The following is a 26010-nucleotide window of genomic DNA, read 5'->3' as shown; positions in this document are numbered from 1 at the left end:
TCTCACCTCTAATTCGTTTAGCTCACCCACCTTGTCACTCGTTTAGCTAACCCACCTCGTCACTCGTTTACCTAACTTACTCACTCACCTCTAATTCGTTTAGCTAACCCACCTCGTCACTCGATTAGCTAACCCACTTCGTCACTCGTTTAGTTAACCCACTTTCTCTCGTTTAGCTAGTTATTTAGGCTTAAGACGTATTTGAATAATTAGGCAACAACATTGAAATGCTTTCTCATAAATTTTATTTCACTAAAATGTAAAAAATATTAAAAGTTAATGTTTAAATAATTTGACTAGCGCCTACCAACATTAACAAAAACCCAAGCGTAATATTATTATTATATTTATATTTTTTTTATTATAATAAAAGTAGCTTGTTCAACTTAAAACAGTTGAGCCTCTTTCTTCAAGTTGGTTCGTTTCCAGGGCGCTAAGTTCATAAACTCGTCTTTTGACATTTGAAACACATTCTGAAAAACACCAATTCAAAATTACCCACTTCCAAAAAAAAATACCCTAATTTTTAGGCTTCTACTTACGAAAAAGTCATTATCATCCAAATAAACTTCCAAGTTGGTTGGATTGACGCCTTCCGGTAAAGGTTGCGCTCTCAGTTCCTCCAACTTGAAGTATTTGCGTTCCAGCTTCCCAAGAACGTCTTGAACGAGACACGGATGCCTTTGCCTCGAAAGGGCTTCATTCTGGGAGCTGACCCGGACAACTTCTTGGACAGATTCCCATTCGGGAAATAAGTTTGTGAAAGCTAACGGTTCGCGACCAGCGTGAATGATGTAGGCTTTCGGCGGCTTCAACTCATTCGCGACTGTAATTAAAAATTAACATTATGAATCTCGCGCATTCGTTAAGTCGTCTTAAATAATTTTTTTTAGTTACCTCTGCAATATTCTAGCGTCGTCTCCATGGCGCATCTTCTATCCACATTAAACCTCTGATTGGCTGTTCCGGTGGCGACATTCACCGTCTCTTCACCTTCGGGCCACCAACCTTGCCATAAAAATACCTCGGAATTGTTGTCCAGTAGGAACAATGCTGAAACAAAACAAAACAATCAATTTTGCCCCTGGCCCATGAGAGCTTCTTCAATCGTAAACGTACCAGGCTGGGGTACTCCGTAAATGTCACTCTGCAAAAAGGGATAAGCGCACGCGTGCTTCGTCGTCCCGTAAGAACAAAATATCTCGCTGGCTTCGAACACTCCGTTGATACTCGTCATTCGAAAGAGTCGCGGAGTGTAGTCGTAAGACAGAATACCTAATTGGGGTGGACATTAACCTACAGGACTAAGCTAAGGCGCACGTATACTTACTTTTAGACAGTGAAAAATAGTTCCTCCTTTTCTTTCCACCAATGGCCGACCAGAATTCCTTCGTTTCTTGTCCCTCCTCAGTCATCTTGACGACAAACTTGTCCAAGTGCTGCGAGAACATCATTTCTTCCGGTCTAGTAAAATGCGTTCATCTATACTAATCGACTCGCTAGTGTGTTATAATTTCCACTAATTCCTAAACCCTCCATTTCTTATCTTGAAGCGTAATTAGGGTTTCAAATTTAATCCAAAAACCGATTAAATTAGTACAAAAGTTCGTAAAATAAGATTTTATAACAAATTATAAACACCGTACACCACAGTATTGCAGGTAAACGATCTACAAGGGCCCTTAGGAAATACATTAATAGCTTTACCCCTGTAAGTCGGCATTCCAAATTTTAGATTTAGAGCGTATTTAGGATTTGAAATTTGAATCCAAAAACGAGTTAATGATGGGGTAATACAAAATAAGATATATCTCGTCTCCCTCACGGTGAAATCTTTTAAAATTTACACTAATTAATCTAATTAAATTGATCCTTAAAATGAACCTAATTTCGTTAGACACCATTCCTTCATACTTATATTATCTATGGAACTTAGAAGGAAAGTACGTTATCTATGGAACTTAGAAGGAAAGTACGTTATCTCCGAAACATGGGGGTGATATAAAATAGGGTATACCTGGTATCCCAGGCTTGGAAATCTTTCAAAATTTACACTAATTAACCTAATGAATTTATCTTTAAAATGGATCTAATTTCGTTAAAGAAGAGCCTATTCCTCTATAGTTAAATGAACTATAGAACTTCGAAGGAAAATACGAAACATGGGACCCAATTAAGTAAAATGTAGATTATAAATTAAAATCATACACCGGTGTATTGCGAGGAAAAGTTCTACAGGGGCCCATAGGAAATACATTATTCTGTCAACGTGGTGGTCCGCGAAACAGGCATGGCGTCGAGCAAACCCGTCCGACCTGCCGGACTTTTTGTTTCATTGACCGGGTTCCGGCCTCATTCATGTCCCCTTTGTCTCTTTTGTACATTTTTGCCCAAATTTTCGTTCTTCATTATTCTGATTATTTGTATTTGTTTTTGATTTTTCATCATTTCATTATTTTATTTATCGGTGCTACTTTGTATATTGAATGTGTATATATTTTTGTGTTTTTCCTTTGCTGAGCTCCCCCTACAGGGGAGCCGCCCCGCTTCAAAGGGGTGTACTACATAGTACGGCTAAAACAATAAACCTGTAAACCTGTATTAGTTTTACCTGCCCGGAAGTCGGCAGTAGAAATTTTGGGAACTTTATAAGAAATAACAATTCCTAACGTCAGTTAAGTGCTTCGTGAACACATTAATTAATTAACCCTTGTTTAATTACACGCAATGTAACAAATAATATAGCAACGTGGCCTGATAAGAGAATAAGATCGGTCGGAGGAAGAAGATGACTTTTATAATTAAAATATCAACTTACTTGTCCAAAATGTTTTCCACGGCCTTATCGGCAACTTTTTTGGTTTTGCCGTGACACTTGGAACCGTGCCATTGAAATATAATTCCAGTTTGGACATTGACCAATACGAAACTGCCTCGACTTCTCAGCGATTGACAGCCATTGTTGACCTCGACTAGCGTAGCCTCGGACGGAAATTCACCACGAACCATAAACAATTTCCAAGGTCCTGAACAAAACAGATCGTCCCTCAATGCGTATACTTACGTAACGAACGTCAACACGCAATGACGCGATATTTACCTGGAGTGTTAGTTTCGGCGCATTCCCGTTCGCCCAAGTACACCACCATTCGACCTTTAAACACGTTTAAAAAACACGGCGATTCTTTCCCTTGGACCACTCGAACCTTATTTGTTAAAGGCAAACAATACGCGGATGAATACACGCGGTGGCAAAATGAATAGAGTAGGAACTCGCGAGTACTTACTTGAGGACCTCGTTCTTCGTCAAGTTCAACGGTCATGAGAGCAGAGGCGCCTTTGTCGGTGATTCTAGAATTCTTTCCTTGCCAAAAGAAATAGGCGCAACGACTTCGACCCGTGAAAGAATGTTTAGAAACGTTCCCGTGAAAATCGCGACCAATTTGCATCAAGGTGTAATTCCATCGTACGACGTAAGTGTCACCGCAATGGAACTGTCCGTGGCTCTCGGGGACCAGTCGCTGGCGTTCGTATTCCAATATGTGCCAAACGTTAACGGATGTCGTGACAATTTCAAAGTTTCTCTGTTTCTTCTCGTCGTAATACTCTAAGCCTCGGCCTAGATGACTCCCTTCCAAATACAAGTCCGGTTCTTCCGGTTGCCAATTGAACATTTCGCTGGCGTCAAAAGCTTTCAAGTCCGCGATGGATTCCGTCTTTTATGGGCGGCCAAAAGGTTTGGTTAATGCAAATGTTAATACAGCTAGTTTATAGGTTAAGCCTTGGCCAGCTACTTGATTTTATTTTTGTTAAGCGTACTTTTTAAAAAGTCTAAAATTGCGTTTGCAAACAACATGGCCGCGAAGACGTAAGCTTTAAAAACAAGAAATGCTTTAGTCATAACAAATACAAAGAAGCGACATTAATTAATTAGTATACTAAATAAAGTTAATTAAAATTAGAACTATAGCGTGCCTTATTTTTTAAACAGAATAATTAAAATAAAGTCCATCCTTAATCTCGTTTATTTCAAATTCAGATTTATAGAACTTTAAAAACAAAAAGTGTTTTCTGCCCGCCCCCCTCTCATAGAAAGAAAGAAGTGAAAAAAAGCAGAAATCGTATAGACATACGTAGATAGAAAACAAAGATACCAAAAGTAAATAATTAAGCAAAAGTATAAGGACTTAAGAGGGGTGTATAGCCAAATACTTTGGGTTAAAACTACTGCATTATAAACATCACGTTTTATTTTGGAATATATACCAAAAAGGTTATCTAATTTACAATATTTTGAAGTATTTTTACAAAGAAGCACAAACGGTATGATATTTGGTGACAGAATAAATTAAGCGTTAAGCCTTGGTTGTAAAATTATGAACTACTTTCTTAACTATCACTAGATTCGCTAGTTTCCGAAGAGTTATCGCTTTCGCCACTTTTTCTGACTTCCTTTTCAATTTTAGATCTAGGCTTAGTATTCTCACCACCTTTAGATTTTATCGCGTCATCCACTTTAGGCTTAGCCTTATTTTTCGTAAGAATATCCTCAAGTTTAGCCTTAATTTCTTCATTTTTAGGTTTAACATCCTCATATTAAGGCTTAGTATTATGATCGCTTTTAGATTTTGCCGCGTCATCTTCTTTAGGCTTAGCTCTATCTTTTGCAAGAAGATTATCTAATTTAGACCTAATACCTTTATCTTTAGGCTTAACTTTATCTTTAAGAACATCTTTTAATTTACTCCTAATTCCATCATTAGGCTTAGCTTTATCTTTCGTAAGAACATCTTCTAATTAAGCCCTAATTCCTTCATTAGAATTAGGCATAGAATTCTCAACGCATTTAGATTTCGCCGCGTCATCTACCTTAGGCTTAACGCCTTCCTGAATTTTAGGCTTAGCTTCATCTTTCGCGAGAACATCCCCGAGTTTTGCCCTAATCCCTTCATTTTTAGGCTTAACCTCCTCCGATTTGGGTTTAGCGTGTTTATTCTTAATTTCATCTAACCCAGCCTTAAGTTTTCGCTTCTAATTCTGGCGGTTTCATCATTACTTTTAAGTAATTGACTTATTTGTATTCTGTTATTACGTAAATTAACCGCGAGATTATCTTCATCAGATAATTAACCTCCACCACCACCACCTTATCATGATTACATTCGTTAATTACCTTGTTACATTCTTCGTCTTGACCTTTAACCTTAATAATCCGGGTCAAATCTGGCCAATCCGAGAACTTTTCCCTGAAGAGAACGGGTTCCATGTGTTGGTTAATTTTGGCGAAAACAACCCAAGATGGCCGACTTGACGACTTATCGGCTAACGTTGGCGTGTAATCCTCTGTTAAAATTAGTGCCGCGTTAGGCTTAATTATTCTAACTATTAATTTGAACAAGAATATGAATGGGGGCTTACCACTTGGCATTCTGGGGCACAAAGGGTTTATATCACACTCTGAATAATCGTATCCTTGATCAAATAATTCTTTGGCCAATCGCGCCACGCTCTTTCGTTTCTCAAATGGAGCTTGTTTGCCATTCCAAACGTAGAATTCGCTGCCAAAATCAAATACCACGATCTGATAATGAAAATAAAGATAAATTAATTGTAATTAAGCCTAAATACTCCAATTTCCTTTGGCTCTTACCTCCTGCGAGTCCAGAATTTCAATTTTAGGCAAGCGACCCCAAACGCCTTCGAGAGGAACTAAGGCGTCGTCTTTAAAAGTGTAAACCTTGTTGGTACTGATTACTTCCGTTTCGTAAATCTATCGTTTCCGGATTTAAATCGGTTATTTGTATAAGCTATCCTTTGATAAAACCTTTGTGTCTTACCTCGTCTTTGTGAGGTGGACCAGCTTTGGATGGTATTTTGGAATCAGTTCCGAGTAATTCAAAAAATCCTGCGACTTGTTTTTGATCGGCATTTTTTTCGTTATCAATTAGAATTACTTCCGCGTTTCCTTTGAAGCACAGATCTTTCTTTTGTTGAATAACAGAGGCCACTTCCGTTACCTTGGCACGTTCGATCACGTTGGTGAATTCGCCGACGTAACAGATGACTTTCTCGGGCGTGATTAAAACGTAGCTATCGCCGGAATTAACCGAAGCGGACGTGGCTTCCACTAGTCTCGTTTGAACGTGACGTCGACCTTTGACTTGAACCAACATGACGTCACTGTGAGGCAGTAATGGGCTCGCTTCTATCGTTCCTTTGCGTAAGGAGATGGACTTGAAGTCTTCCGTACTGGCTAAACCGGCTAAAGCCGAGAGGCACTTGCTGGAAGACTTGGCCACTAATAAGTACCATTAATCACACTTGATTAAAAATGTTAACGGTCCCTGGTAACGTGTTAATAAGACTTAAATTTGAAAAAATCTTAATTGATATACCTTCAAAATTAACCAACTTACTTAAAACCCATCAGTTACACGTTTAAACTTTAAAATTGTCCTATTATTCGTTCAATTACCGGAAATAACATTTTAATAATTACTTACGTTGCTCAATTTGAAGTCTTTTCACTTCCTTCTCGGCAATTCCGCTTTTAACTTCCGTGTACTCTTGCTGTAGATCGGTTCTGGAAGCCAACGCTTTGATTGGATTACGCGTAGTGGCCGCGTGTTTTCTGCGTTGCTTTTGGACCGTCCTTTTCTGGACCAGCCTATATAAGCCATTCGTAGTTCTGAGCGTCGGCATTCCTCGCTAAATGCGCTAATTAAATAAGTACGCTTACATTTGATGGGATTGCGAAGCGACTTCTTTGAAGACGTCTTCGCTAATGACGAGTGTTTGCGACGTGGTCGCGCTCCTGTCCACTTGGATTCTCTGGAAAAGCCGCGAATCGAAAAAAGAGCTAAACGTCTCGTTATCCGCTTTTGGCACTGAGACACGCGAACTAGGAGAATCAGTTTCGTCCGAGAAACTATCGCCGTCCGATGATAAATCTGTCAACCACATTCGAGAATTGAGATGACATAATTATTAAGAAATGGTTGGGAAACCACATTTGAGGTTGACATTACCTCTTAAGGCAACGGGCATGGACTTGCTTTTAACTAGAGGCGATATCCCCTGAGGAAGACCTTTAACAGAGCTGCTAATACCATCGAAATCATTGGTGTTTTTCGCTAAATTAATTAAGAAGAAAGACAGACTCTAATCTGAATCTCGTAAACATTATTGGGGATGAGAAAACAGAAAGCGCTTTGTCGATATAAAAACCACGGTATTCACGAATCAAGGCCATTCGAAATTTCGCGAGAGAGGGAGGAGCCGACATCAAAGCCATTCGAAATTTCACGATGGAAGGAGCCAACATCAAGGTCATTTGAAATTTCGTGAGGGAGAGAGGAGCCTACGTCAAGGTCATTTGAAATTTCGTGAGGGAGAGAGGAGCCTACGTCAAGGTCATTTGAAATTTCGTGAGGGAGAGAGGAGCCTACGTCAAGGTCATTCGAAATTTCACGAGGGAGGTGGAGAGGAGCCTACGTGAAGGCCATGTGAAATTTCAAAACACCATTTAAAGCGAGACGAGCCGGGGAAGTTAAGGACGCGTATTTACCTAACCACTTTGTTGGCGGGTTTTAATATGAAATCCTTACCTTTAGAACTAGAGAAGGCCATAGGCGTTGGCATCTTTTTCTTGCGGTCAAGCACCGTAGTGTGAGGAGTTTGCACTCGACTTCCGGGTGTACTACCTTCGATACCCGGCGTTTGGACGGTTGCTAAAGGATGCCCCATTTTCCCGGCCACTGTGAACTTGACCGCGTCTTTCTCTTCAACCCTTTGTTTCCATTGAGTGGCAGATTCCTCTAATTTACTTTTCAAAGCTAAGATACTAGCCGACTTCTCAATCTGTCACGATATGTCGGTAGAAATTGTCATGGGACACTAAAGAAAGCCAGAGTATATATAAAAAATATAAAACTTACCGAAGTTGGAGTACTTGGCGTTTGTTCATCTCGAATTGGATTTGGAATTGGTGCCACGGCCTTTGGCGTTTCGGGTTTAACCTTGCAAATTCGTTTCTGCCAATCTTCGGTTCCACTGCGCTGCAAAGCCGCTAATCTGTAAAGAAATGGCGCAAAAATACGGGGACCTATACTTCAAGACTTAATTGTTGCAAATTAATTAGGCAACAGCACATTTACGTTAAAAGGAAAAAGCATTGCCGCAAAAAACAATAGAAAAGGGCTTTGTTTTGGTTTTGTTTTTTTTAACAAATAATAATAAAGAGGGGAAATTTTTTAAATAAAAAAGATACATTCACAATGGAACATTACAAATTGATAAGCCGAAATAACAGAAGATAGTTTCGGCGAGAAGTTGGTGAAAAGGTCACGTACAGGGTCAAGGGGGGTTTCAGTGTTCCTACCTATCCGCGATGATTCCTTTCTTGGCATCCTTTTCAAGGTCAGCGGCCATCAACACGGGTTGAGTCAGACTCCGTTGGCGCCCTTTTTTCTTTTCACCCTTCGAACTGTACTTGGACTTGGGGGTATCCGAGGAACTAAACGACCTCCCTTTGGTGACCTCAACTTCCTCTCTTTCCGTATTTTGATTTTCCAGCGATTTCCTGAAGGTTTTAAAGACAACTGATGTTGAATGCAGCATGGTTAAAAATTCAACCGTGTCTACGATTTAAACTAAAGGGTTGTCCTTCAAGTACGTGGCATTAACGGCACGTGGTCCGCTTTACGCCGTTTATAAAGACACTGCCCCTTTTGGTGGTCCCACACTTAATTTTAAATAAAAAAGAAACGAGACACTTACGCCAGCCAGTTCAATATACAAGTTCGTAATAATAATATTTTGCAACTATGTTTTAACGAGAACGTCTAACGTCTAGATGCCCAGTCATTAAATTCTCCGCTAATAATTGAAGCGTAAATAACAAGTCCGATTATACCGAACGAAAATATTTCAAAATTCCCGAAGTTGTAATCGTTTTCAAATGCGTAAAAACAACCCAATTTTTCCCTACAAAAAAAATTTGCCCTAAAATTCTTACTTAAAATAAAGGTAAAAATAAATAAAAACCCAAGTCTTACTCAATTTTCCTTGATTAGATCAGATTTAATTGCGCAAATTTGTGAAATTTAAAATTAAGTTACGCGTTAAGTAACACTAACAACACTCGTCGCGAGGCGATTCGGTGCGGTGTTAGACGCGCTTGAAGTATTACTGACCCGATGTATAAAATTTATTATTTATTATTAATATTAATATTATTATAGATACGTCCATATATGTATCGTGTAAAAAACTGGGACTCTAGGCCTATATACAATAAAGCGCTACTGAAATCCAGAAACCTTGAGCTACATCACCATAAATGAATAATTGGTCCCCCAAAAAGTTACCAAACATAAGTGATATATTAAACAATAAGTAAGACACTGAAGTAATTAATTTATTTAGGAAAGTTTGTGTTATCAATTTAAAAGAAATGGGTATTTAAAAATAAGTTCCGGGCGGGTTCGTTTTGATTGGGTCATCCGAAATCATGTTTCATTTAGAATCACATCTTTATTGAAATATATTTAAACGAGTTTTCTTAGCTTAACCAACCATATTGTCACCTTAGAACAATATTAGGTTTTTTACTTGAATATCGACGAGTTATTCTTGGAGTGAAGCAGACGATAAGATATCGCGGACTTATATTATCATACAGGTGTTAATTTAGTGATAAATTATATCATATGAACGAGTACACAGCTAGTACTACGTTGAGATAATAATTTCCCCCCAAAAATACTCGACAGCTAGTGACGCGGCGCTGTACTACTAGGCCTACCTAGTCAGAGTCAGGAGATATCTCACGCTGCATGGAGATTCGCGGCTTTATGGGGATGACAACGCGCGTGTTATAGATATACTTAACAGTACTGTTAAGGGTAAGTGACACCGTCACTCTGAACTTAACTAGGGCGCGATATAAATTTATAAGGGGGTACTGGTTTCGCGCGTCACTACGTCATTTTCAACTTATATATTTTAATAAAACCAATAAGGTAAAATTCAGACCTTTCTTCCTTTTGACGCATTGAAGAATTGTACTTCCTCTGGACAGCCAAATTCGTTAGCTTCTTAGGCATGGCCGGTGAATTACTTCCGGTCATCTGATTGATGACGATATGACTCTGTCCTCCAGCCAAGACCGTCTTGGATTCGTCCAAGTCATTCTCATCGCCGCTTTCGGACTCTTCCGAACAGGAAGAAGACTCGCTAGTGGACATCATAGCCTCTTGTTTCGCGACTACTTTGGTGACATTCTTAGGACAGTTCCCGCCAATTTTCTCGTTTGCGACGCTTGAACGATAAGAGCCCGACTGCGGTGATAAAGCCACAACGTTGGCCCCGTTTTGCGACGTCGGCGTTGAAAACAAACCTAATAAGTCCATAAAAAAAACTAGATACTACGTCAGATATACTTACTTCACTTGGGGGAAAAGTGGTCGGCGCTTACTTTTAAGTTCTTGTTGGACATCGTGAGTCGATGGTATGGACGAATCATTTTTGGAAAATAATTCCTTGGCCGATTTTAAAATGCAGGCGGCCAAACCGCCTTTGCTACCTCTTTTGGATAAACCGCTGGCTTTCTGAACTTCTTCAGTCGTTATGGGTTGCGTCCTGAATCGAGAGGAATTTCCCCTGGATCGACGGATCAAAGGACCCCGATTTAGTTCCGGTTTCTCGGCTTCCATTTCCGCCTTCGATTTCTGAGTGAATAACTTCATTTTTTCGACGAGACTAAGTTTGGACGGTTCTTCAGTAGGGGAAGCTAATTCCCCCTTCGAAGTAGTCTGCGTCAAAATTATATATTTGGAATCAAAAATCTAAATCATGAACCAAAATATCGTCACAGTGTTTTAAAGCCGAACGCATCTCGCAATAAGTAAAATCGGGGATCAATGATCTTACCTTTTCATCAATTTTCGCTACAACCTTGACGATTTTGGCAGCTTCGTAAACTTCTTCTTCAGTGACGGGTTGCGTTTGTGACCTGGTTAAGCTTCGTCTCTTCAGGAATCGATTTCTGACGGAGGAAATACCTCCGCTTAGTCTTCGTGGCTCGGCGGACGCTTTGTCTTCCTCGCCTTTTTGTTGAAACAAGGAGGCCATGGCTGCTACGCTCAATTTGACTAATTCGTCGCTACCTGAACTTTGTGTCCCTTCCGATTTACCTTCTTGATGGTTATCGGAAGACTCTGAGGAATGATTGGTTCTTCCCTCCTCGGACTTCTCAGCTTCCGCCAATTCCTCCACCGTGATTGGTAGAGTTCTGTACCTGGCGTTATTTCGTCTGTCTTGACGTTTATCGAACCTTTTCTTGCGTTCAGAGCGGTAAGGCTTAGGGTACTCGGGTTTAACGAGACCAAGTAATTCCGTTTCCAAGGGTCTGGTGGGAACAACTGGGGTTATTTTGGGTATGATTTGACCTTGCTCGAAGACGTCCAAAGAGGCCTTTTTCATAATCAAAGCCCTAAAGGCTTGGACAGATTCTAAACTGTCAGTTTCCTCGACGTCTACTTGGGTTACGGGTTGGGTTCGATAGCGTGGGGCATTGCGACGATTAAAGAGCTTTTTAACTACGTGAACTGGTCCGACACCATCGGTCACTTTTAAACCACCGAGGCGAGGGAAGACCCTAAGAGAGCAAAGAGACCCAAGCCTTTAAATTAGCCTACAATTCCTTATCCTGTAAGATGACGTAATAGTGCGCCTTCAACAATGAATACTTACCCTTTAGCTGATCGATTCTTTTCCAGTCCAAGTGAAGTATCAGGTTCTACCTTGGAGGCAAGTTCAACTTCGACTGAGTTTTTTCTCTTCAGTATGGTAGGCAATGGTTGAAATTGAACTGGAGACTGGTTGTGATTTGTTCGGAACTGGTTTTGATATCTATTATCAGTATCGACGGAACCTCTTCGACCTTGAAAGGCTAAATTGGAAGATAGATTCGAGGTCACCAGACACGAATCTGATACGATGGCGTCTTCGGAATTGCGTTGATTTGGGTACGAGGAAGAACTTGGAAGAACACTCTTGCTTTTCAAGATGGATGGTTTTGATTGGTTGTCCACGTCACTCTCTTCGGCTTCACATCCCAATGACTTCTTGAAAATGGAGCGGATGGCCGATTCTTGAAGGCAACTTTCGTATTTACAGTTAAGTCCTAAGACATCTAAGGCGGTTGAAGGTTCGTCCAAACGGCGACGCGATTTTAAAATTGATTTGGGTTTTTCGTCCCAATTGTCCTCGTCGCCTTTCTTCTTTAGAATGGGTTTCTTGGGTTGGTTCCTTAACCCTGGAAGGTCGACCAATTCCTCTTGGCTATATCTCTTTTCTAGTATCGGTTTGGGTACTTGGTCAACTTGGGCACCCGACACGACATCCAAATCTTCTAAGTATCTTTCAAGTATCGAATTAACGGAACTTCCTGTTTCGTCAATCGAGTGTTTCTTCAATATTGGATGGACGATGGCCAGGTCAGATGATTCCTTCTCTTCGGAACTTCCTCGTTTCTTTAAGATCGAGGGTTTGTTATCCGGTTCCGATTTGGAAACTACCGGTATAGATTCTTCCAGTGGAGATCTCAAAGGACGCAAAATGCTACTGCAGATAACAGGTTCGTCATCGATGCTACGTCGTTTTAGAATTGGGGTCTTTAAAACATTCTCAGAGAGCTTCTCGACCACGGAATTTGACGAAGACGAAGCCTCTTTCGAGCTTCCTACATTGAACGAAGTCAAGAAAATTACTAGCTAATTAGCAATAAGTCTTTAATTACAAATACCTTTAAGTACTGAAGTGAAGCGCACAAAATTGACGACTTCTGGTAAAACTCCAGAAGTTGCGGTAGGTGAGACCGTATTATCCCGACTTAACCTATCCGGTGGCGTCGGGAAGATATCGTCCTTCGAGGAATTGGCTTGTTCGATGGCTTTATTTTTATCTTCAAGTACTTGTACATCCGTGGAATTTATCAAAGAATCGTGGCTTTCAACGGAAGTTGAAGTCGTCGAACCCTGGTGGACGTGTTTGACGATTGATTCTACTAGGACGGGTTTCGGTTCTTTAGGGGCAATTAAATTGTTTGGGGTTGACTTTGGCACTTGGTTGAGCGATGAGAAAAAGGAGGTCGGTGAGGGGACGGGAGTGTGACGTTGTTGGACTTTAAGTACTTCCGGTATATCTGGTTTCTTCAAGGCCCCCGGTTTTACGCGTCTTGAACTGAGCAAGTCCGCCGATTTCTTACTCGTCGATAAACTACCCAAGGTTTTATCCGGGGACTTTCGTTTCTTGTTTAAACTCCCGCAAGTTTCGCGCTATTTTAATGAAATACATACCAGATAAGAAATGGTGTTGGAGCCAAGTTTTGTCGGTCTCTACAATATACAAATGAAAAATTATTATAACAGTACTTACTGGTGAATCTGAGAAGGATCCTTTGCGATTTATTGGTTGTAACGCGACGCGCCTTGTCAACAAGGACACACTTTCGGTGATATTTGTTTTTGTAACGTCATTTACTCTCAAGGAAGCCGACCTGGCGAACGGATTGTCACGCTTATCTAACTTATCCGAACCGGAACTTTTTAAAGATTCACTTGTCCGTCGAATTTTGCGACTGCGTACTCTAGCAGCTTCTGAAAAGTCATTAAAGAACTCAGACCTAGATAATTTAAAATAATTAACTTAACATGGGACACGAATTCTACTTTATCCATAATATAATTTAAGTTTATAGCTAACCCAATCTGTAAATTAAATTATATATTATCTTTCAAACAGGAAGTTAAGGTACAAGTAGAGAAATAATTATATTATTATTATTTTTAAAGTCAACAAAGTCACGGGATGTACTAGACTTTATTAAAAACATCATTCGAAAAAGGGAAAATTTTAGAGTATTTATTTTCAAATTATATATTTCCTTTGTTAAAGTCTGCTTAACTTAAAACGCTTAAGTATTTATTTATGTTTGAACTATGCCACGTCACCCCACCCTATAACCTTTCCCTTGCCATATCTCCATTAAAAATTGACACACGACAAGAATCAAGTAACAATTAAAGTCCCCATAATTCTTAGACAAGATAATATTAATTCCTTCCGTTTGTTTCCTGTTTTAATAGTCCATATTTAAGTTACAAAGTCAGCTTGCAAGTCTTTCAGGGGAAATTGTCCCCCTTTTGGCGACGCTAATTTTAGATCCGACCAAACTCGTTCGGGTTTTGAAAAAAATAAACCGCAAACCTAGCTGCGGCATCAACAGCTTGGACGTTGTTGGCCTACATTTACAGCGTTTAAAATTTCGAGTTCCACGAAAAAACACCACCATTTTTTTGTTGTTTTTAAAAAAAATACTATCATCATAATTTGTAATTAGAATATTTCATATTAAGGTTAAGATGGGTCAGAAAGACAGACAAACTTAGGAACGGCATAAGGTAGAGAGAAAGAACCGAAACAATTTAGCCGTATTGAAATAAATCAGTTTTGGTTGCACCGCGAGGTCTTAATAACGATATTTTAAAGGCATTATATGGTCTATGGAAACTTTGCAACGAAATTTTGATCGCCGAATTTTTAAAATAAAATCAACTATAATCTGGGTCAATGTTCAAGTGATTTTCAAAAATTTGGCCGAGGTTTACTATATTATTAAAGATTGGTGAAATGGGATACGATTTTACAAGGATAGCCTAGAACGACATTACTTGCACAATGTGCATGGTTTAGCTATTTGATGTATTATTAATTGCGGGCTGGTTTAGGGAAAATGTTACCTTAGCTAAGATCAGCGAAATCAGAAAGTTAACTAACTGATAAGGGGATAAAACTGCTAAAAGGATAACAAGTTGGGAAACCAAATCAAACCTCTCCGAGTCGAGACGAATTTACTTTCCAAACACAGGTCCACCATGGACGAAAAAATACTGAAGGACGGATGGCAGAGGGAGAAAGTTGAAAAATACTTGTTAATTCGCCTTCTAGCGGCAGATAGTAGTGGGGGAATCAACGTTCTAACGAGGGAAGCAGCTAAAGTCTTATTTTGTCTAGATGGCGCTAGCGTTTTCCGGGATTTGACTCCGCATTTTCATAACCCCCTCCATTTTGGGGCTGAAAAGGGGGAAGTAGGCTTTACATTGGTTGTTTAGTCGCTTAGTAATGGGGGCAGTAATGGGCTGCCATTGGTTCTTCAGTATTACTTCGTCCATGGGTCCACCAGCCAATGAGAAAAACCGGAAATACGTAGCTCAATTTGGCGGGATATTGCGAAAGGTTTAATCGTTTAACATTTCCCTGTGTATTCTCATAATTCTAATGAGCACCTAATATCTATCACTTAAGTGTGTATTTAACTTTCGGCTTACTCTGAACCGTTAACACCTCTTGTAAGAGGACACGAAACAAGATCAATTCTGGTTTAAATCTAGGGTATCTTATTTCAGAGACCCAATCGCTTCAACACTTATAGAGAGACGAAGTATTAAAATCTATAAAACATACCGAAATAAAAAGTTGCGTTTACACTATATATAAATGTAGTAAAGTTGAATTAAAAAGTAAACACCAAATTTGAAATGTTAATATCAAAAGATTTTCTTGGAATACTGAGATGAAACAGAGCTTTATAGCTACACAACTACTAAAAGAATCGTAATGCCGAAAAATATTTAAAATATTTCCATTTAATATTCTGCAAAAAGGAAATGTTATCGTTTTGTAAGAGATCTTATCATCCTACTCGCTTTATATTAACTTTGATATGCGTGTAGTGTTTCGATTCGGATGCAATCTTCATTACTCGTTCTATATAAACTCTCACTTGTGTCATTACATAGAAATAAGTTTATCTTAAATAATTCATTAAATATAAATGATATTAATTATTTTAATCGCCAGTAAATAACTTTAAAAATAGTTAAATCGTTTAAAATAAAAATGTTCCTATTATCTTTCGAAACTTTGCTAATATTGACGTTTAAAGTGAAGGGTACCACTCTTGCCCGCTTTCTTCAAATTTTGGGGTATATATACGATTCGTTTCCATTATAATAATAGATAAAAACGCATTCGCGTGAACCGATGGTGGAAGCCCTGCCATTGGGAGGCTAGACGTTTCTCGTAACCCTAGCCGATTGCCGCGTATATCTTAAAACCAAACGATAACAAGTTGGGAAAACCAAAATATTACCTCTCCGAGTCAAGAGGAGGCCTACTTACAAACTTATCTACCCAGATATGGAAATGTTTCTTTTTATGAACAAATACTGAAGTTAATTTTATGAAAGATTAAAGAGGTATACAAAGCATAGCGAATAGACTGTAAATCAGACGACATTTTACATCAAATAAGGGTATACTTGTACACATTAAAATCATCCGATGGGGGAAAAACGGGAAATGAAGATATTAAACTTTGGAGGGATATTACCTTTACGTGTTTGTAAAGGCCCAATTTTCTACTCCTCAACTGTATACTCTCTATGTTCAAAGCCAGATTCACAACATGGTTGCCGCGTAAACACTATCCTCTCGTTTCACCTCAACGATTTTCTTAGTTTGTCAACATGACTGTTAACGTTACATAACACCAAAGCTGATTTGTGGCTACATGCACTGAAAGTAAATGCGCACCATATAATGCATGAAAACACGAAGCTATAATCCGATTACGATCAGACCTTTCACTGATCTGCGCTGCCTTCAGCAGAGCTCACCAAATAAGACAGCGGATTTTTGAAAACGTTAACCGGTGAGCTCTGTCGTCATAGCTTTGCTGAACGCTTTTCTGCGGTCATCGGTGTTTTAAAAATGACCCTAGCGCAATAAAGCGTGCAAGGTGCCAAGGCTTAACAATGATAACATAGTTATAATTAAAATTAGATAGACTAACATGTCTCTTAAAATTCTCGCGTGATCAACTGGTTTCACGCCAATTAAATAGGTATAGTCCCATCAGAATCAGCAAGAGCTATTTGTAATAATACCTCCATGTTTTTACCGCTAAGTTGAGAACTACGCGTATTACGTCACGTTATCCAAAAACCCGTCTATTTTCATTGGTGACCGTGCTTAGCACCGTGACGTCAAAATTCAAAAACAAAATCCCCTTCTGTATGACTGTGATACTGCTTACCGTGCTGAGCTCTGCTGAACGCGGCCTAGATTTTCACCATGATGCTTTATTCAATTATATAATCTAAGCCTGATTATTTAAAAGTGTATTTAACTTTCGGCCCACTCTGAACCGTTAATGTCTTTCTGCATTACAGAAACGAGAACCAAATCCAAGCGTTTACTTTTGGGTTCACTAGGCCTATTGACAAATAAAAGTTCATTTGACCGACATAGTATCGTTCTTCTTGTTATCAATATCGAAAGGATTATGCTATAAACAGATGTAGTATAGCTTAAGTAATATATAAACATCCATTTCAAATAATAATTATAAAAATATTCTTGGGATATCAAAATGAAACAGAGATTTAAAGCTACAAAACTACTAAAGGCATCGAAATTACGAAAAATATTTCCAAATGTTAATTTTACGTTATGTGAAAACCAAATATTAAGGTTTTGTAGAATTTCTTTCCACATCAACACAAGGCGAACTGCTAACGCAAAGCACTAGTGTAACAACGGACGGACACACACAGACAAACACATAGACTGCTGTTTCACCCTTTCCTTATTAATTTTGTTTTGAGAGAAAAGATTACCTTAAATACTAAAATAAATATAATAAATATAATTATTATTATATATTTTCTTCGTTAGTTATTCACATTATTCAGCGTTACATCCTTTTTAAAAGGAACAATTAAACATTCTTGAGAGACTTGACTAATATTGGCGTTTGAATAAAAGCAAACGCCGGTTGCTTTGCCTTACTCAAATAGGTAGTATATAAGGGTGTCGAACAACAGTTAAAAGCAAGAACAACCGCAATTGCGAAAACCTTGGGTAGCCGATCCTACCTTAGGGAGCGGCTAGACGTTTCTCGTAACCCTAGCTGATCGCCGCGAATGTCTTAAACCAAACGATGACGATGGAGTAGAAGCCAGGTGTACAGACTGGTGTCCATGTGGGATGGACAAAAACAAAGACCAGAAGATGGTGGTGTTTAGAAGCCAGTATGTACAGACTGGTGTCCAAGTGGAATGGACGAAGACCAGAAGATGGTGGTGTTTAGAAGCCGCTATGTACAGACTGGTGTCGATGTGGAATGGACGAAGACCAGAAGATGGTGGTGTTTAGAAGCCAGTAAGTACAGACTGGTGTCCATGTGGGAAGGACAAAGACCAGAAGATGGTGGTGTGAGAACTCAAGTAGAGGAGCCGTTTCCGTGACTGTGAAAGCAGTTCGGAAATGGCGAACACGTTTGCTCCGATTTGGAAACTGCGAACGCGGTCACGTGGGTGTAACAACAGACAGACACACACGATCGTTACAGAACCTCTCCGTGACATACGTCACTCGGAGAGGTAAAAACGCATTCGCGTGAACCGATGGTGGAAGCCCTGCCATTGGGAGGCTAGACGTTTCTCGTAACCCTAGCCGATCGCCGCGTATATCTTGAAGTCCATGTGGAGTGGACGAAAACCAAAGCTGGTGGTGTTGGAACTCAAGTAGAATAGCCAGAGGAGACAAACCCAAATTTCCGTGAACTGTCAATGCAGTCCGGAAATTGGGAACACGTTTGCTCCGATACGCAAACTGCGAACGCGGTCACGTGGGGCGTGACAGACACACAGACAGACAGACAGACAGACACACAGACACGGCCAGTGTAATACCTCTCCGTGACATACGTCACTCGGAGAGGTAAAAACTAATAAAACGACAGAGATTTATTATATCTTAAGTACTTTAAAACCTTCTTCAAATTCTAATTTGCGAATATGATAGAATATAAAACGAAACGAGATTTACCTCAATTCGAATATCATTTAAACCTACATAATTAATGTTAATTACTAAGCGTATTTGAAACTTAACTTAGGCCGAGTCGTTCGTACTTGTTAGCAGCTCCACCGACTTTCTCAATTTTAATTTTTATTCCCAGTTTTATTTTTTTAAGAAAGTTTATATTTTGAGGATGCCAAATCTAATTTTGTTTCTTGGATAATAGCCAACTGGTACCACCATAAGTTAATGATAACATCTTAATAAGTTTAACACTTAAATGTAATTTCATTTGGCGTTGTCAGTCCTTATGTTTACTGTCTATCAAACCTGCTGCTATATTTTTATAATAATAAGGTTGAATTTTGAAAAAAACAACAATACAATAGAGTGGTATTAAGATGGGAGGAGCTACGGGACGTGACGTCAATATTGGTATTCTAAATTGCATGGCAAGAGCTGAGGTAAGAGATAGAATGGTGTGACGTCAGAAAAAGTTTCGTAATAGCAAATAATAAGAGAGAAACTTGTAGCTGATCTCGTTTAACTTATTGGAAGTAATTATTAACTTATGTTGCGAATTACACTTTGCACTACTAGCAAGGCTTACGAGAGCTTTCTATTTCATATGAACCAGGGCCAACACAGAGTATAATAGCGGACCCCAGCCGGTTGCTAGTGTCTTCATATAGGTTCTAAACAAACGTATACATTGGCAACTAGAAGTTTAGGCAACTTTTGACACCCACGCGTCTTTAACTCAAACAAAGCATATCTGATGAGTTAAGATTTAAAAGAAATATTTCTTACCGTGAGCTTCGGATGGAATAGGTCGAGGCTCGTCCAGTACATTGGCACGGTTCAAGTTGGACTTTCGTTTTCCACTTTTATCCATGGCTTTCCCCAAACTGCACACCTCCGAAGCGTCACTGGGTACGTCATCTTGACCAATTTTTGGAAGAGAACCACAACCGGCGATCTAATTACGATTAAAAATAGATAGCAATTAATTTTAAACGCGCCGCGCTAACTAATATCCTAACCGAGGAAAGAATAGGCCACCAATAGGCCTAGACATACTAGAATAAGGAAGACATGTCTGAGGAGAACAAAGCAATTACGCGTTAACAGATAAAGATAGTATATTGAGGCAGACCAAAGAGACATGTTCGTATGATAAGAAACGGAATGAAATACTGTAAGTACTTACATTTTTGGACGCCGTTAGATTATCGTTTAAGTCGTTTACAATTGACTTTGGATTTATTGATGATGAGGGATTGCGAGGGACATCGTTATCGGATGCTTTTATCTTGTGAGAGCACGCGTTGATGTCTGTACCACGAGATAAGCTATCCGCTGTATAAACACAAAACAAATTAAGTCATTATTAATTACACATGCTTATTTTGAAACTGGCTGGTAAAATTTGAGGCCAATTATCTAATTTGTGTTGCTTGGTTTTCGATTTTCTCGATTTTAATTAGGAACTAAAATATAGGGAAGGTCTACTTAATGTCTACTCGATTGTACCGAGCTTTTTTGAAATAGGAAATTTATCAAATTTGGGTATATTACACTATGGAATGTCTACTTTAATGGACTATTTTAAATTTTACTCGACGTAATATAGATTAAAAGATATAATCATTTAAAGAATAATATAGTTTCGAGAAAAAATTTTTTCGTAGGTCCTAAAGTTGATTGGATTGTGGTGAATATACTACAGGTATGATTTTAATAAAACTACAGGATAATAATTAGCCGAATGTCATTGTTTTAGCGGTAATCTCAAATTTTTAAATCTTTATTAGATCAAAAGATATAAGCAATTAAAGTTGGTTGAAAAATATTTCCATTCATCCAATGAAGGACTTTAGTAAGTGTAACTTAGAAATGCCTATACTTTTACATTTATAAAAGCTAATGTTTCACATCTAATTAAGTTTTCAAGGTCCGCCTAAAGTAACCCTGTAAGATGAACTCGAATTGAATGAGAAAAGGCAGAAACAAACAGTCTCGCAATAACCGCTTTCAAATTGAAATTTAATATATTCAAGACATAATTTGTAAGGAAATCGTTAATTCGTTTTTCTCTTTAATAAATCCATTTACGACAGAGGTTAAAGGTAACTCACGAATAATATATTAAAACGTATATTCATACTTACAATTATGTTTTACGATTGGTGTTACGTTGTTGCTAGAAACAAAAAAATTACTTGTATTATCCGACTGAGGAGAGGCGAAATAGCCCGGCCTCCTTTTACCCCCCCCCCTTGTATTTTGAAACGGGGGACTGGAACTATGGCGCGCGCGTGAATACCTAAGTATCTTCTGACTTCACCCTAATAAACTAGATATCACTTCTTGGTAAATAAAAATTAAAAAGTTCAGTATTTGTGGTCTCGAATAACTAACCCACTCATAATAAAAATAAAAGAAATGGAAAAAAGAATATTATTTGTTTAAAAGAAAGTTGATTAAAAAGAAATTTCTTCCATTCAATTAATTCATTTTCTTTGAAATCCTTTCAAAATGAAAATGAAATAATAACAGAACAGGAATTAACAAAAGCAGGCACGTTTCAGCGCAGGGGGTCGAGACCAAATTAACCTCAATTTGTTTCTTTGTAAAATATAATACAAAAAACATTTAGCCCCCCGCCTCTAAAGCCTAAACCCGCACCCATGAACTGATTCAATTTAACCCGGCATCCATTCTAAATATTTGCAAAAATTCAAATTGGACTCACCTAGACGCCCGTGTTGACCTAACTAGTCCAGGGTTGATAGACGCATTGTTGGTCGGCGGCAATGTACCAGTATCGGAGCTTTCACTCGGCTCTCTTTTGATAAATCTACGTTTAGAAGAAGGTGGTTGTTGACTCGATAACAAGGCACTTTCGGCGGTTGTAGTGTCTTGATGTTGTTGTTCCTGTTGTTGTTGGATACCTCCATCGATATCCGAAGCCGTTTTATTCGATTGTCTCAAGGAACGTCTGAAAAATTGGGGCTCGGTACTCAAGGCGTTCGTTTCGGGTTCAAACTTTATTTTGGCTTCGTTGAAACGAGCTTGGTGTAATTTACGACGTTCGTCTTTGATCTTGGCTACCCGGTCAGGGTTAACCGAGGATAAGGTACTTGGCATGCAGTCCGAACGGGGCATGTTCAAATCCAAATGGTTTGAACTTCCTAAAATCGAAGCGGGACTGTTGTTCGAAATAAATCTATATAAGACCAAGAAGAAGAAGGAAATATCTTAACAATTGCCGTCTGCCACGAGTCTGGGCTTAGATAAAGGTTATCATTTCATATCACAAGGGAGAACACTAATTTTATAGCTAATTAATCAAGATTTAATTAATTTGTTGAGCTATTTTCTAAATATATATTTAAATTGAATTGATGTATAAATCTGAACGTAATATTAGTGGTTTTTCGTATATATCACAATATCTAAAACACGTCGTAATTACACTTTCTCTTTGCTAATTACTCAGGTTCTAATTAAGGTATCAATTTGTCGTCAACGTGCACTTGTAGAGCAACAATTCTACATTGTAAATATGTATTTAAATTATACTGAGGTACAAATCTTAATATGAATTTAATATTTTTCAAAAATATCACCGGCCGAAACCCTAATTATATTTAAATTAAGGTGTTTAATTGAGTGTAAAAATGAAATGATAGAGCGATATGTGTACTCTTAGAACGCATACTTAATTATAAATTTAATTAAATTTGAATCCAATAGGTAAACATTATAAAATAAAACGCAAAAATCGAAATAAATAAATTATAATTTAAATAAATGAAAATTTAAATTATTTTGGTTATTAATCTTGATCTAATTAAGGTGTTTAATTGCTTGCAAAATTAAAAATGTAGAACGTAGAACGAAATGTGTACTTTTAGAATATGTATTCAATTATAATTAAATTTGAATCCAATAAGTAAACATTATAAAATAAAACGAAAAAAAAATAATAATTAAAAATAAAATAAAATGAAGACTGACCTATTACTATTAGCGGTGGTGGAATTTGAACGCGTCGATTCAACTCCATAAATGTTAAGTGTCTGATCACTCATGACGTCGTTGTCGACTTCGGAATTACACTTCGGCGGAGGAGTTTCTCGATGGGCACTTAAGGAATTAGGCCTAAAAAGAAAACCGGAATTAAAGGTTAAATAATTATAAATTTCGAAAGAAGGAGCCAGCCAGCGCCGAGGATTTGTTAAACGAGAAGCCTTGTATCGGTTCCAACTTCCACCTAAGGTTAATCAATTTTTTAAAAACAAAATAAAACACTCACTCATTTGGTAACGCGGCTGCTGGTAATGTCGCATTTTCAACATGACTCGAGGCTAATGGGGTAAAAAAGGGTCGTCTTAAATACAAAATAAATATGACATAACGACCTTCGTTTTAAAGTTTAACCTTAACCCTTTTCACAAGGTAAGATTTATTCGAGGGGTAATACACTTTTAACGAAAAATTTTAATAGACCCAAGTGTTTTAATTAATTTATAGTAGTCTGTGGATATTTAATATTAAATGATTTTAACTAATTTAAATTAAATATAAAGAAAGGCTTACCACTGTGGGGATTATCACTTAATGATTGATTTAGGTTAAGGTTTAAGAAGTCATTGTTGTCAGTAACAAAGTCACACCTTCGGTTCGAACCTAATTTAAAAAAAATATGCATAAATAAATATATAAATATTTTATAAAGGCTTATATCTTCAGATCTACACTAGATAGAAAAAAATGTAAAGGCATCCTCAGAAAGTAGACATTCCGTAGACCATTCCCTCAAAGGTTCATCAATTTCTTACTTTAAATAAAATGGCTATAATATTTTTTTATAATTATAACCAGAACTTTATACTGTATATTTTGAACTATAACGAGGTTTTGAATCATAATAACAAGCTTATTTAATATGCCGGGCCGCCCAAGTTGACGTTCGTCGAGTTTAACATAAAACGGGGTCAAAGATAACAGTCTCAAAAATTGATTTGAAAAAAATAACAGTTTTTTTGTTTTCTTGTATTTTATATAGTCTGCTTTAAATAACTAATTTGACGTAAATCTCTACTAACCAGTTACGTAATATAATAGAAACCAGATCCCCCTGATCAAACTAAAATACTTTAACCATTAATTTTAGGAATATATATTACGGACAGACAAACACAGAGGCAAAACGGACGCCCGTTTAAACTAGCTATCCATAAAAATCACAGGGAACCATATAAAAGTCCTAAAAAATAAAAAAACACCCGTACATATTTCAAACCAGGATATCTGAGAATATCAACGCCTTCCTAAAACACCATCCAGAATAACTAACCTTCACGCTAGTATAACACATTTATACAACTTCAAACCCAAATAATTATAAATCGTAATTAAATATTTGAGAAATTAATTAATTTAAATAAATAATGCCGTGGGGAATTTCTGAATTAACTATTATTGTAGGCCTATAACTAATAATTACGAATTACTAAATATTTAGGGAAAAATTCAATAGAAGTCGAAAAATATGAATATATAGTAATGAAATAATATATATGAAAACAGCCTTACTCTTACGTCATAAACAGAAATAAACGGATGTGTACGGGTATTATGAATTATTTTGAAGGTCTAATCGAGCGAAGACATGGACGTAAGTAATTAATAATAAGTTTAAAATGACTTCTATACTCGACTAACTTAAACCATTCTAGGAAAAATTGGTGGAAGTATAGGCCTTTGGTTAATTATTTGTCCCCTTATCAACAAGTAACCGCGATGGAGGGTTCATAGTGAGTAACACCTTTTTTAGGCCAAGATAACGGATAACACTTCGATGGATGACTCATTGTGCTTATATCTTTCTTATAAGCCTCAGGGTGGATTAGCTATGCATAGGTTTTTTTAGTATAATTTAGTAATTTTTCTCCTGTGGTATTAGAGAAATTCATTGGAACCGTGTTTGCGCGTCTAAGGTATAGAATTGACCTCGAATAGCTAAACCACCCTATAATCTAATCCCCGGGCAATTTTGGGGGGCCAACTATACACTAAGGGGCCATAAAAAGTTTCCTTAGCGTAGAATTTATTTAGTTGAACTTTAAACCCACCTTATTTTAATTTAACCTTATTCTTAACTGTAGTTTAATGACATGACAATACCACATGACGTTAAAATTCAAATTTCATTGTTGCCAGTGCCTAGGGCACGTTTCTAGTTGACCAATGAACTTGTTTTAACGGTTAAAAAACATAAATTTTGATATGTACATGTAAAAGGCGTGTTTTTCCATGTACATACACTTTAAGATAAATTTCTAACAAGATTTATAGTCTATGATAAAATTTAAACTTCCATCTTAACCTTAATAATATTTATTATGTCTATGTTGGCAAAGTTTGCATAGAAATAGGCTAAAACAAGGAAACACCTCTGAAGCCCCCTGTAGCACGATTTAGTATTTACGCTCATCTTCCAGGGAAGAGGCGTAGATCTAAGCCTTTGTCATATCTAAGTTAAACGTCAAGTCGTCAACCAGGGACAAACGTAGAGCCTATGTGGTTATTAAGTTAACGAGCTTACCATAAATTCCGGCAATATTTGCTTTTAACAGGTTGAGAGGTTCGTGCAATAATAAACACCACACTGTATCCAATTGACAAAGGCTTAAAATACACACGTAAAATTTAAACTACTAAGGGCGCGGGAGCCGCCAGCGTCTTTAAATACTTTCATATTTTGTCGCTAATTAAAATCTCAAATTCCCATTTATTCAAAATAAAAATTAAAAAATACTCTGATAAAAGCAAAAAATCCCCCCCCCCTTTTTTGTTGAAAAATATATAAGACCCCAAAACTGTAACCTCTTGGACATAATCGGTAAAAAAGAAATAAAAAACAGGTATACCTACGTCACGGGTTTTCTACCAAATTTTCCGCTCAGGCCAAAATCTACCCCCTTTTTTTGTTGTATGCACTCGGACCACCCCTAAGAAAAATTTGTAAAACCGAAGCCAGAGAGTGGCGGAGGTTAAGAAAAAAAAAAC

At 37.8% G+C, this 26010-nt stretch overlaps 1 protein-coding gene across 5 annotated transcripts; it reads right to left on the bottom strand.

Annotated features, from left to right (window-relative positions):
* Positions 1–296: 296 nt before the first annotated feature.
* On the bottom strand, positions 297–26010 carry LOC149716477 (supervillin-like). Of its 5 annotated transcripts, none has more exons than XM_089849195.1 (32): positions 25876–26010; positions 23536–23625; positions 23252–23303; positions 22954–23097; positions 21686–22159; positions 21102–21133; positions 20141–20289; positions 19741–19909; positions 13441–13661; positions 12809–13340; positions 11755–12745; positions 10933–11659; positions 10478–10847; positions 10036–10420; positions 8381–8581; positions 7938–8073; positions 7608–7860; positions 7029–7133; positions 6740–6950; positions 6504–6667; positions 5838–6298; positions 5651–5770; positions 5419–5581; positions 5174–5343; positions 3288–3716; positions 3101–3206; positions 2819–3026; positions 1331–1464; positions 1120–1275; positions 898–1053; positions 543–826; positions 297–473 (listed from the first exon to the last, which is right to left on the bottom strand). In XM_089849195.1, the coding sequence occupies exons 4-32, from the start codon at positions 23025–23027 to the stop codon at positions 387–389; spliced, it is 7668 nt and encodes a 2555-aa protein (XP_089705321.1). In that variant the 5' UTR covers positions 23028–23097; positions 23252–23303; positions 23536–23625; positions 25876–26010; the 3' UTR covers positions 297–386. The 5 variants fall into 5 exon arrangements, with proteins under 5 accessions (XP_089705321.1, XP_089705315.1, XP_089705299.1 ...); XM_089849189.1 differs by lacking the exon at positions 25876–26010 and adding an exon at positions 25547–25742; XM_089849173.1 differs by lacking the exon at positions 25876–26010 and having other exon boundaries at positions 23536–25742.

This window comes from Phalangium opilio, unplaced genomic scaffold (genome assembly GCF_054372755.1).
Source record: "Phalangium opilio isolate 3A_F unplaced genomic scaffold, DU_Popi_V2 ptg000009l_1, whole genome shotgun sequence".
Classification (NCBI taxonomy): Eukaryota; Metazoa; Arthropoda; class Arachnida; order Opiliones; family Phalangiidae; genus Phalangium; species Phalangium opilio.
This window is presented reverse-complemented; position numbering and strand designations above follow the sequence as displayed.

Coding starts and splice junctions, on each gene's coding strand:
- LOC149716477 (XM_089849173.1), bottom strand. CDS start 23,647: ATGCATATTTTTTTTAAATTAGGTTCGAACCGAAGGTGTGACTTTGTT. Junction 3,207..3,287: donor ACGAAGAACGAGGTCCTCAA/GTAAGTACTCGC, acceptor TTAACAAATAAG/GTTCGAGTGGTCCAAGGGAA. Junction 3,027..3,100: donor CGCCGAAACTAACACTCCAG/GTAAATATCGCG, acceptor TGTTTTGTTCAG/GACCTTGGAAATTGTTTATG.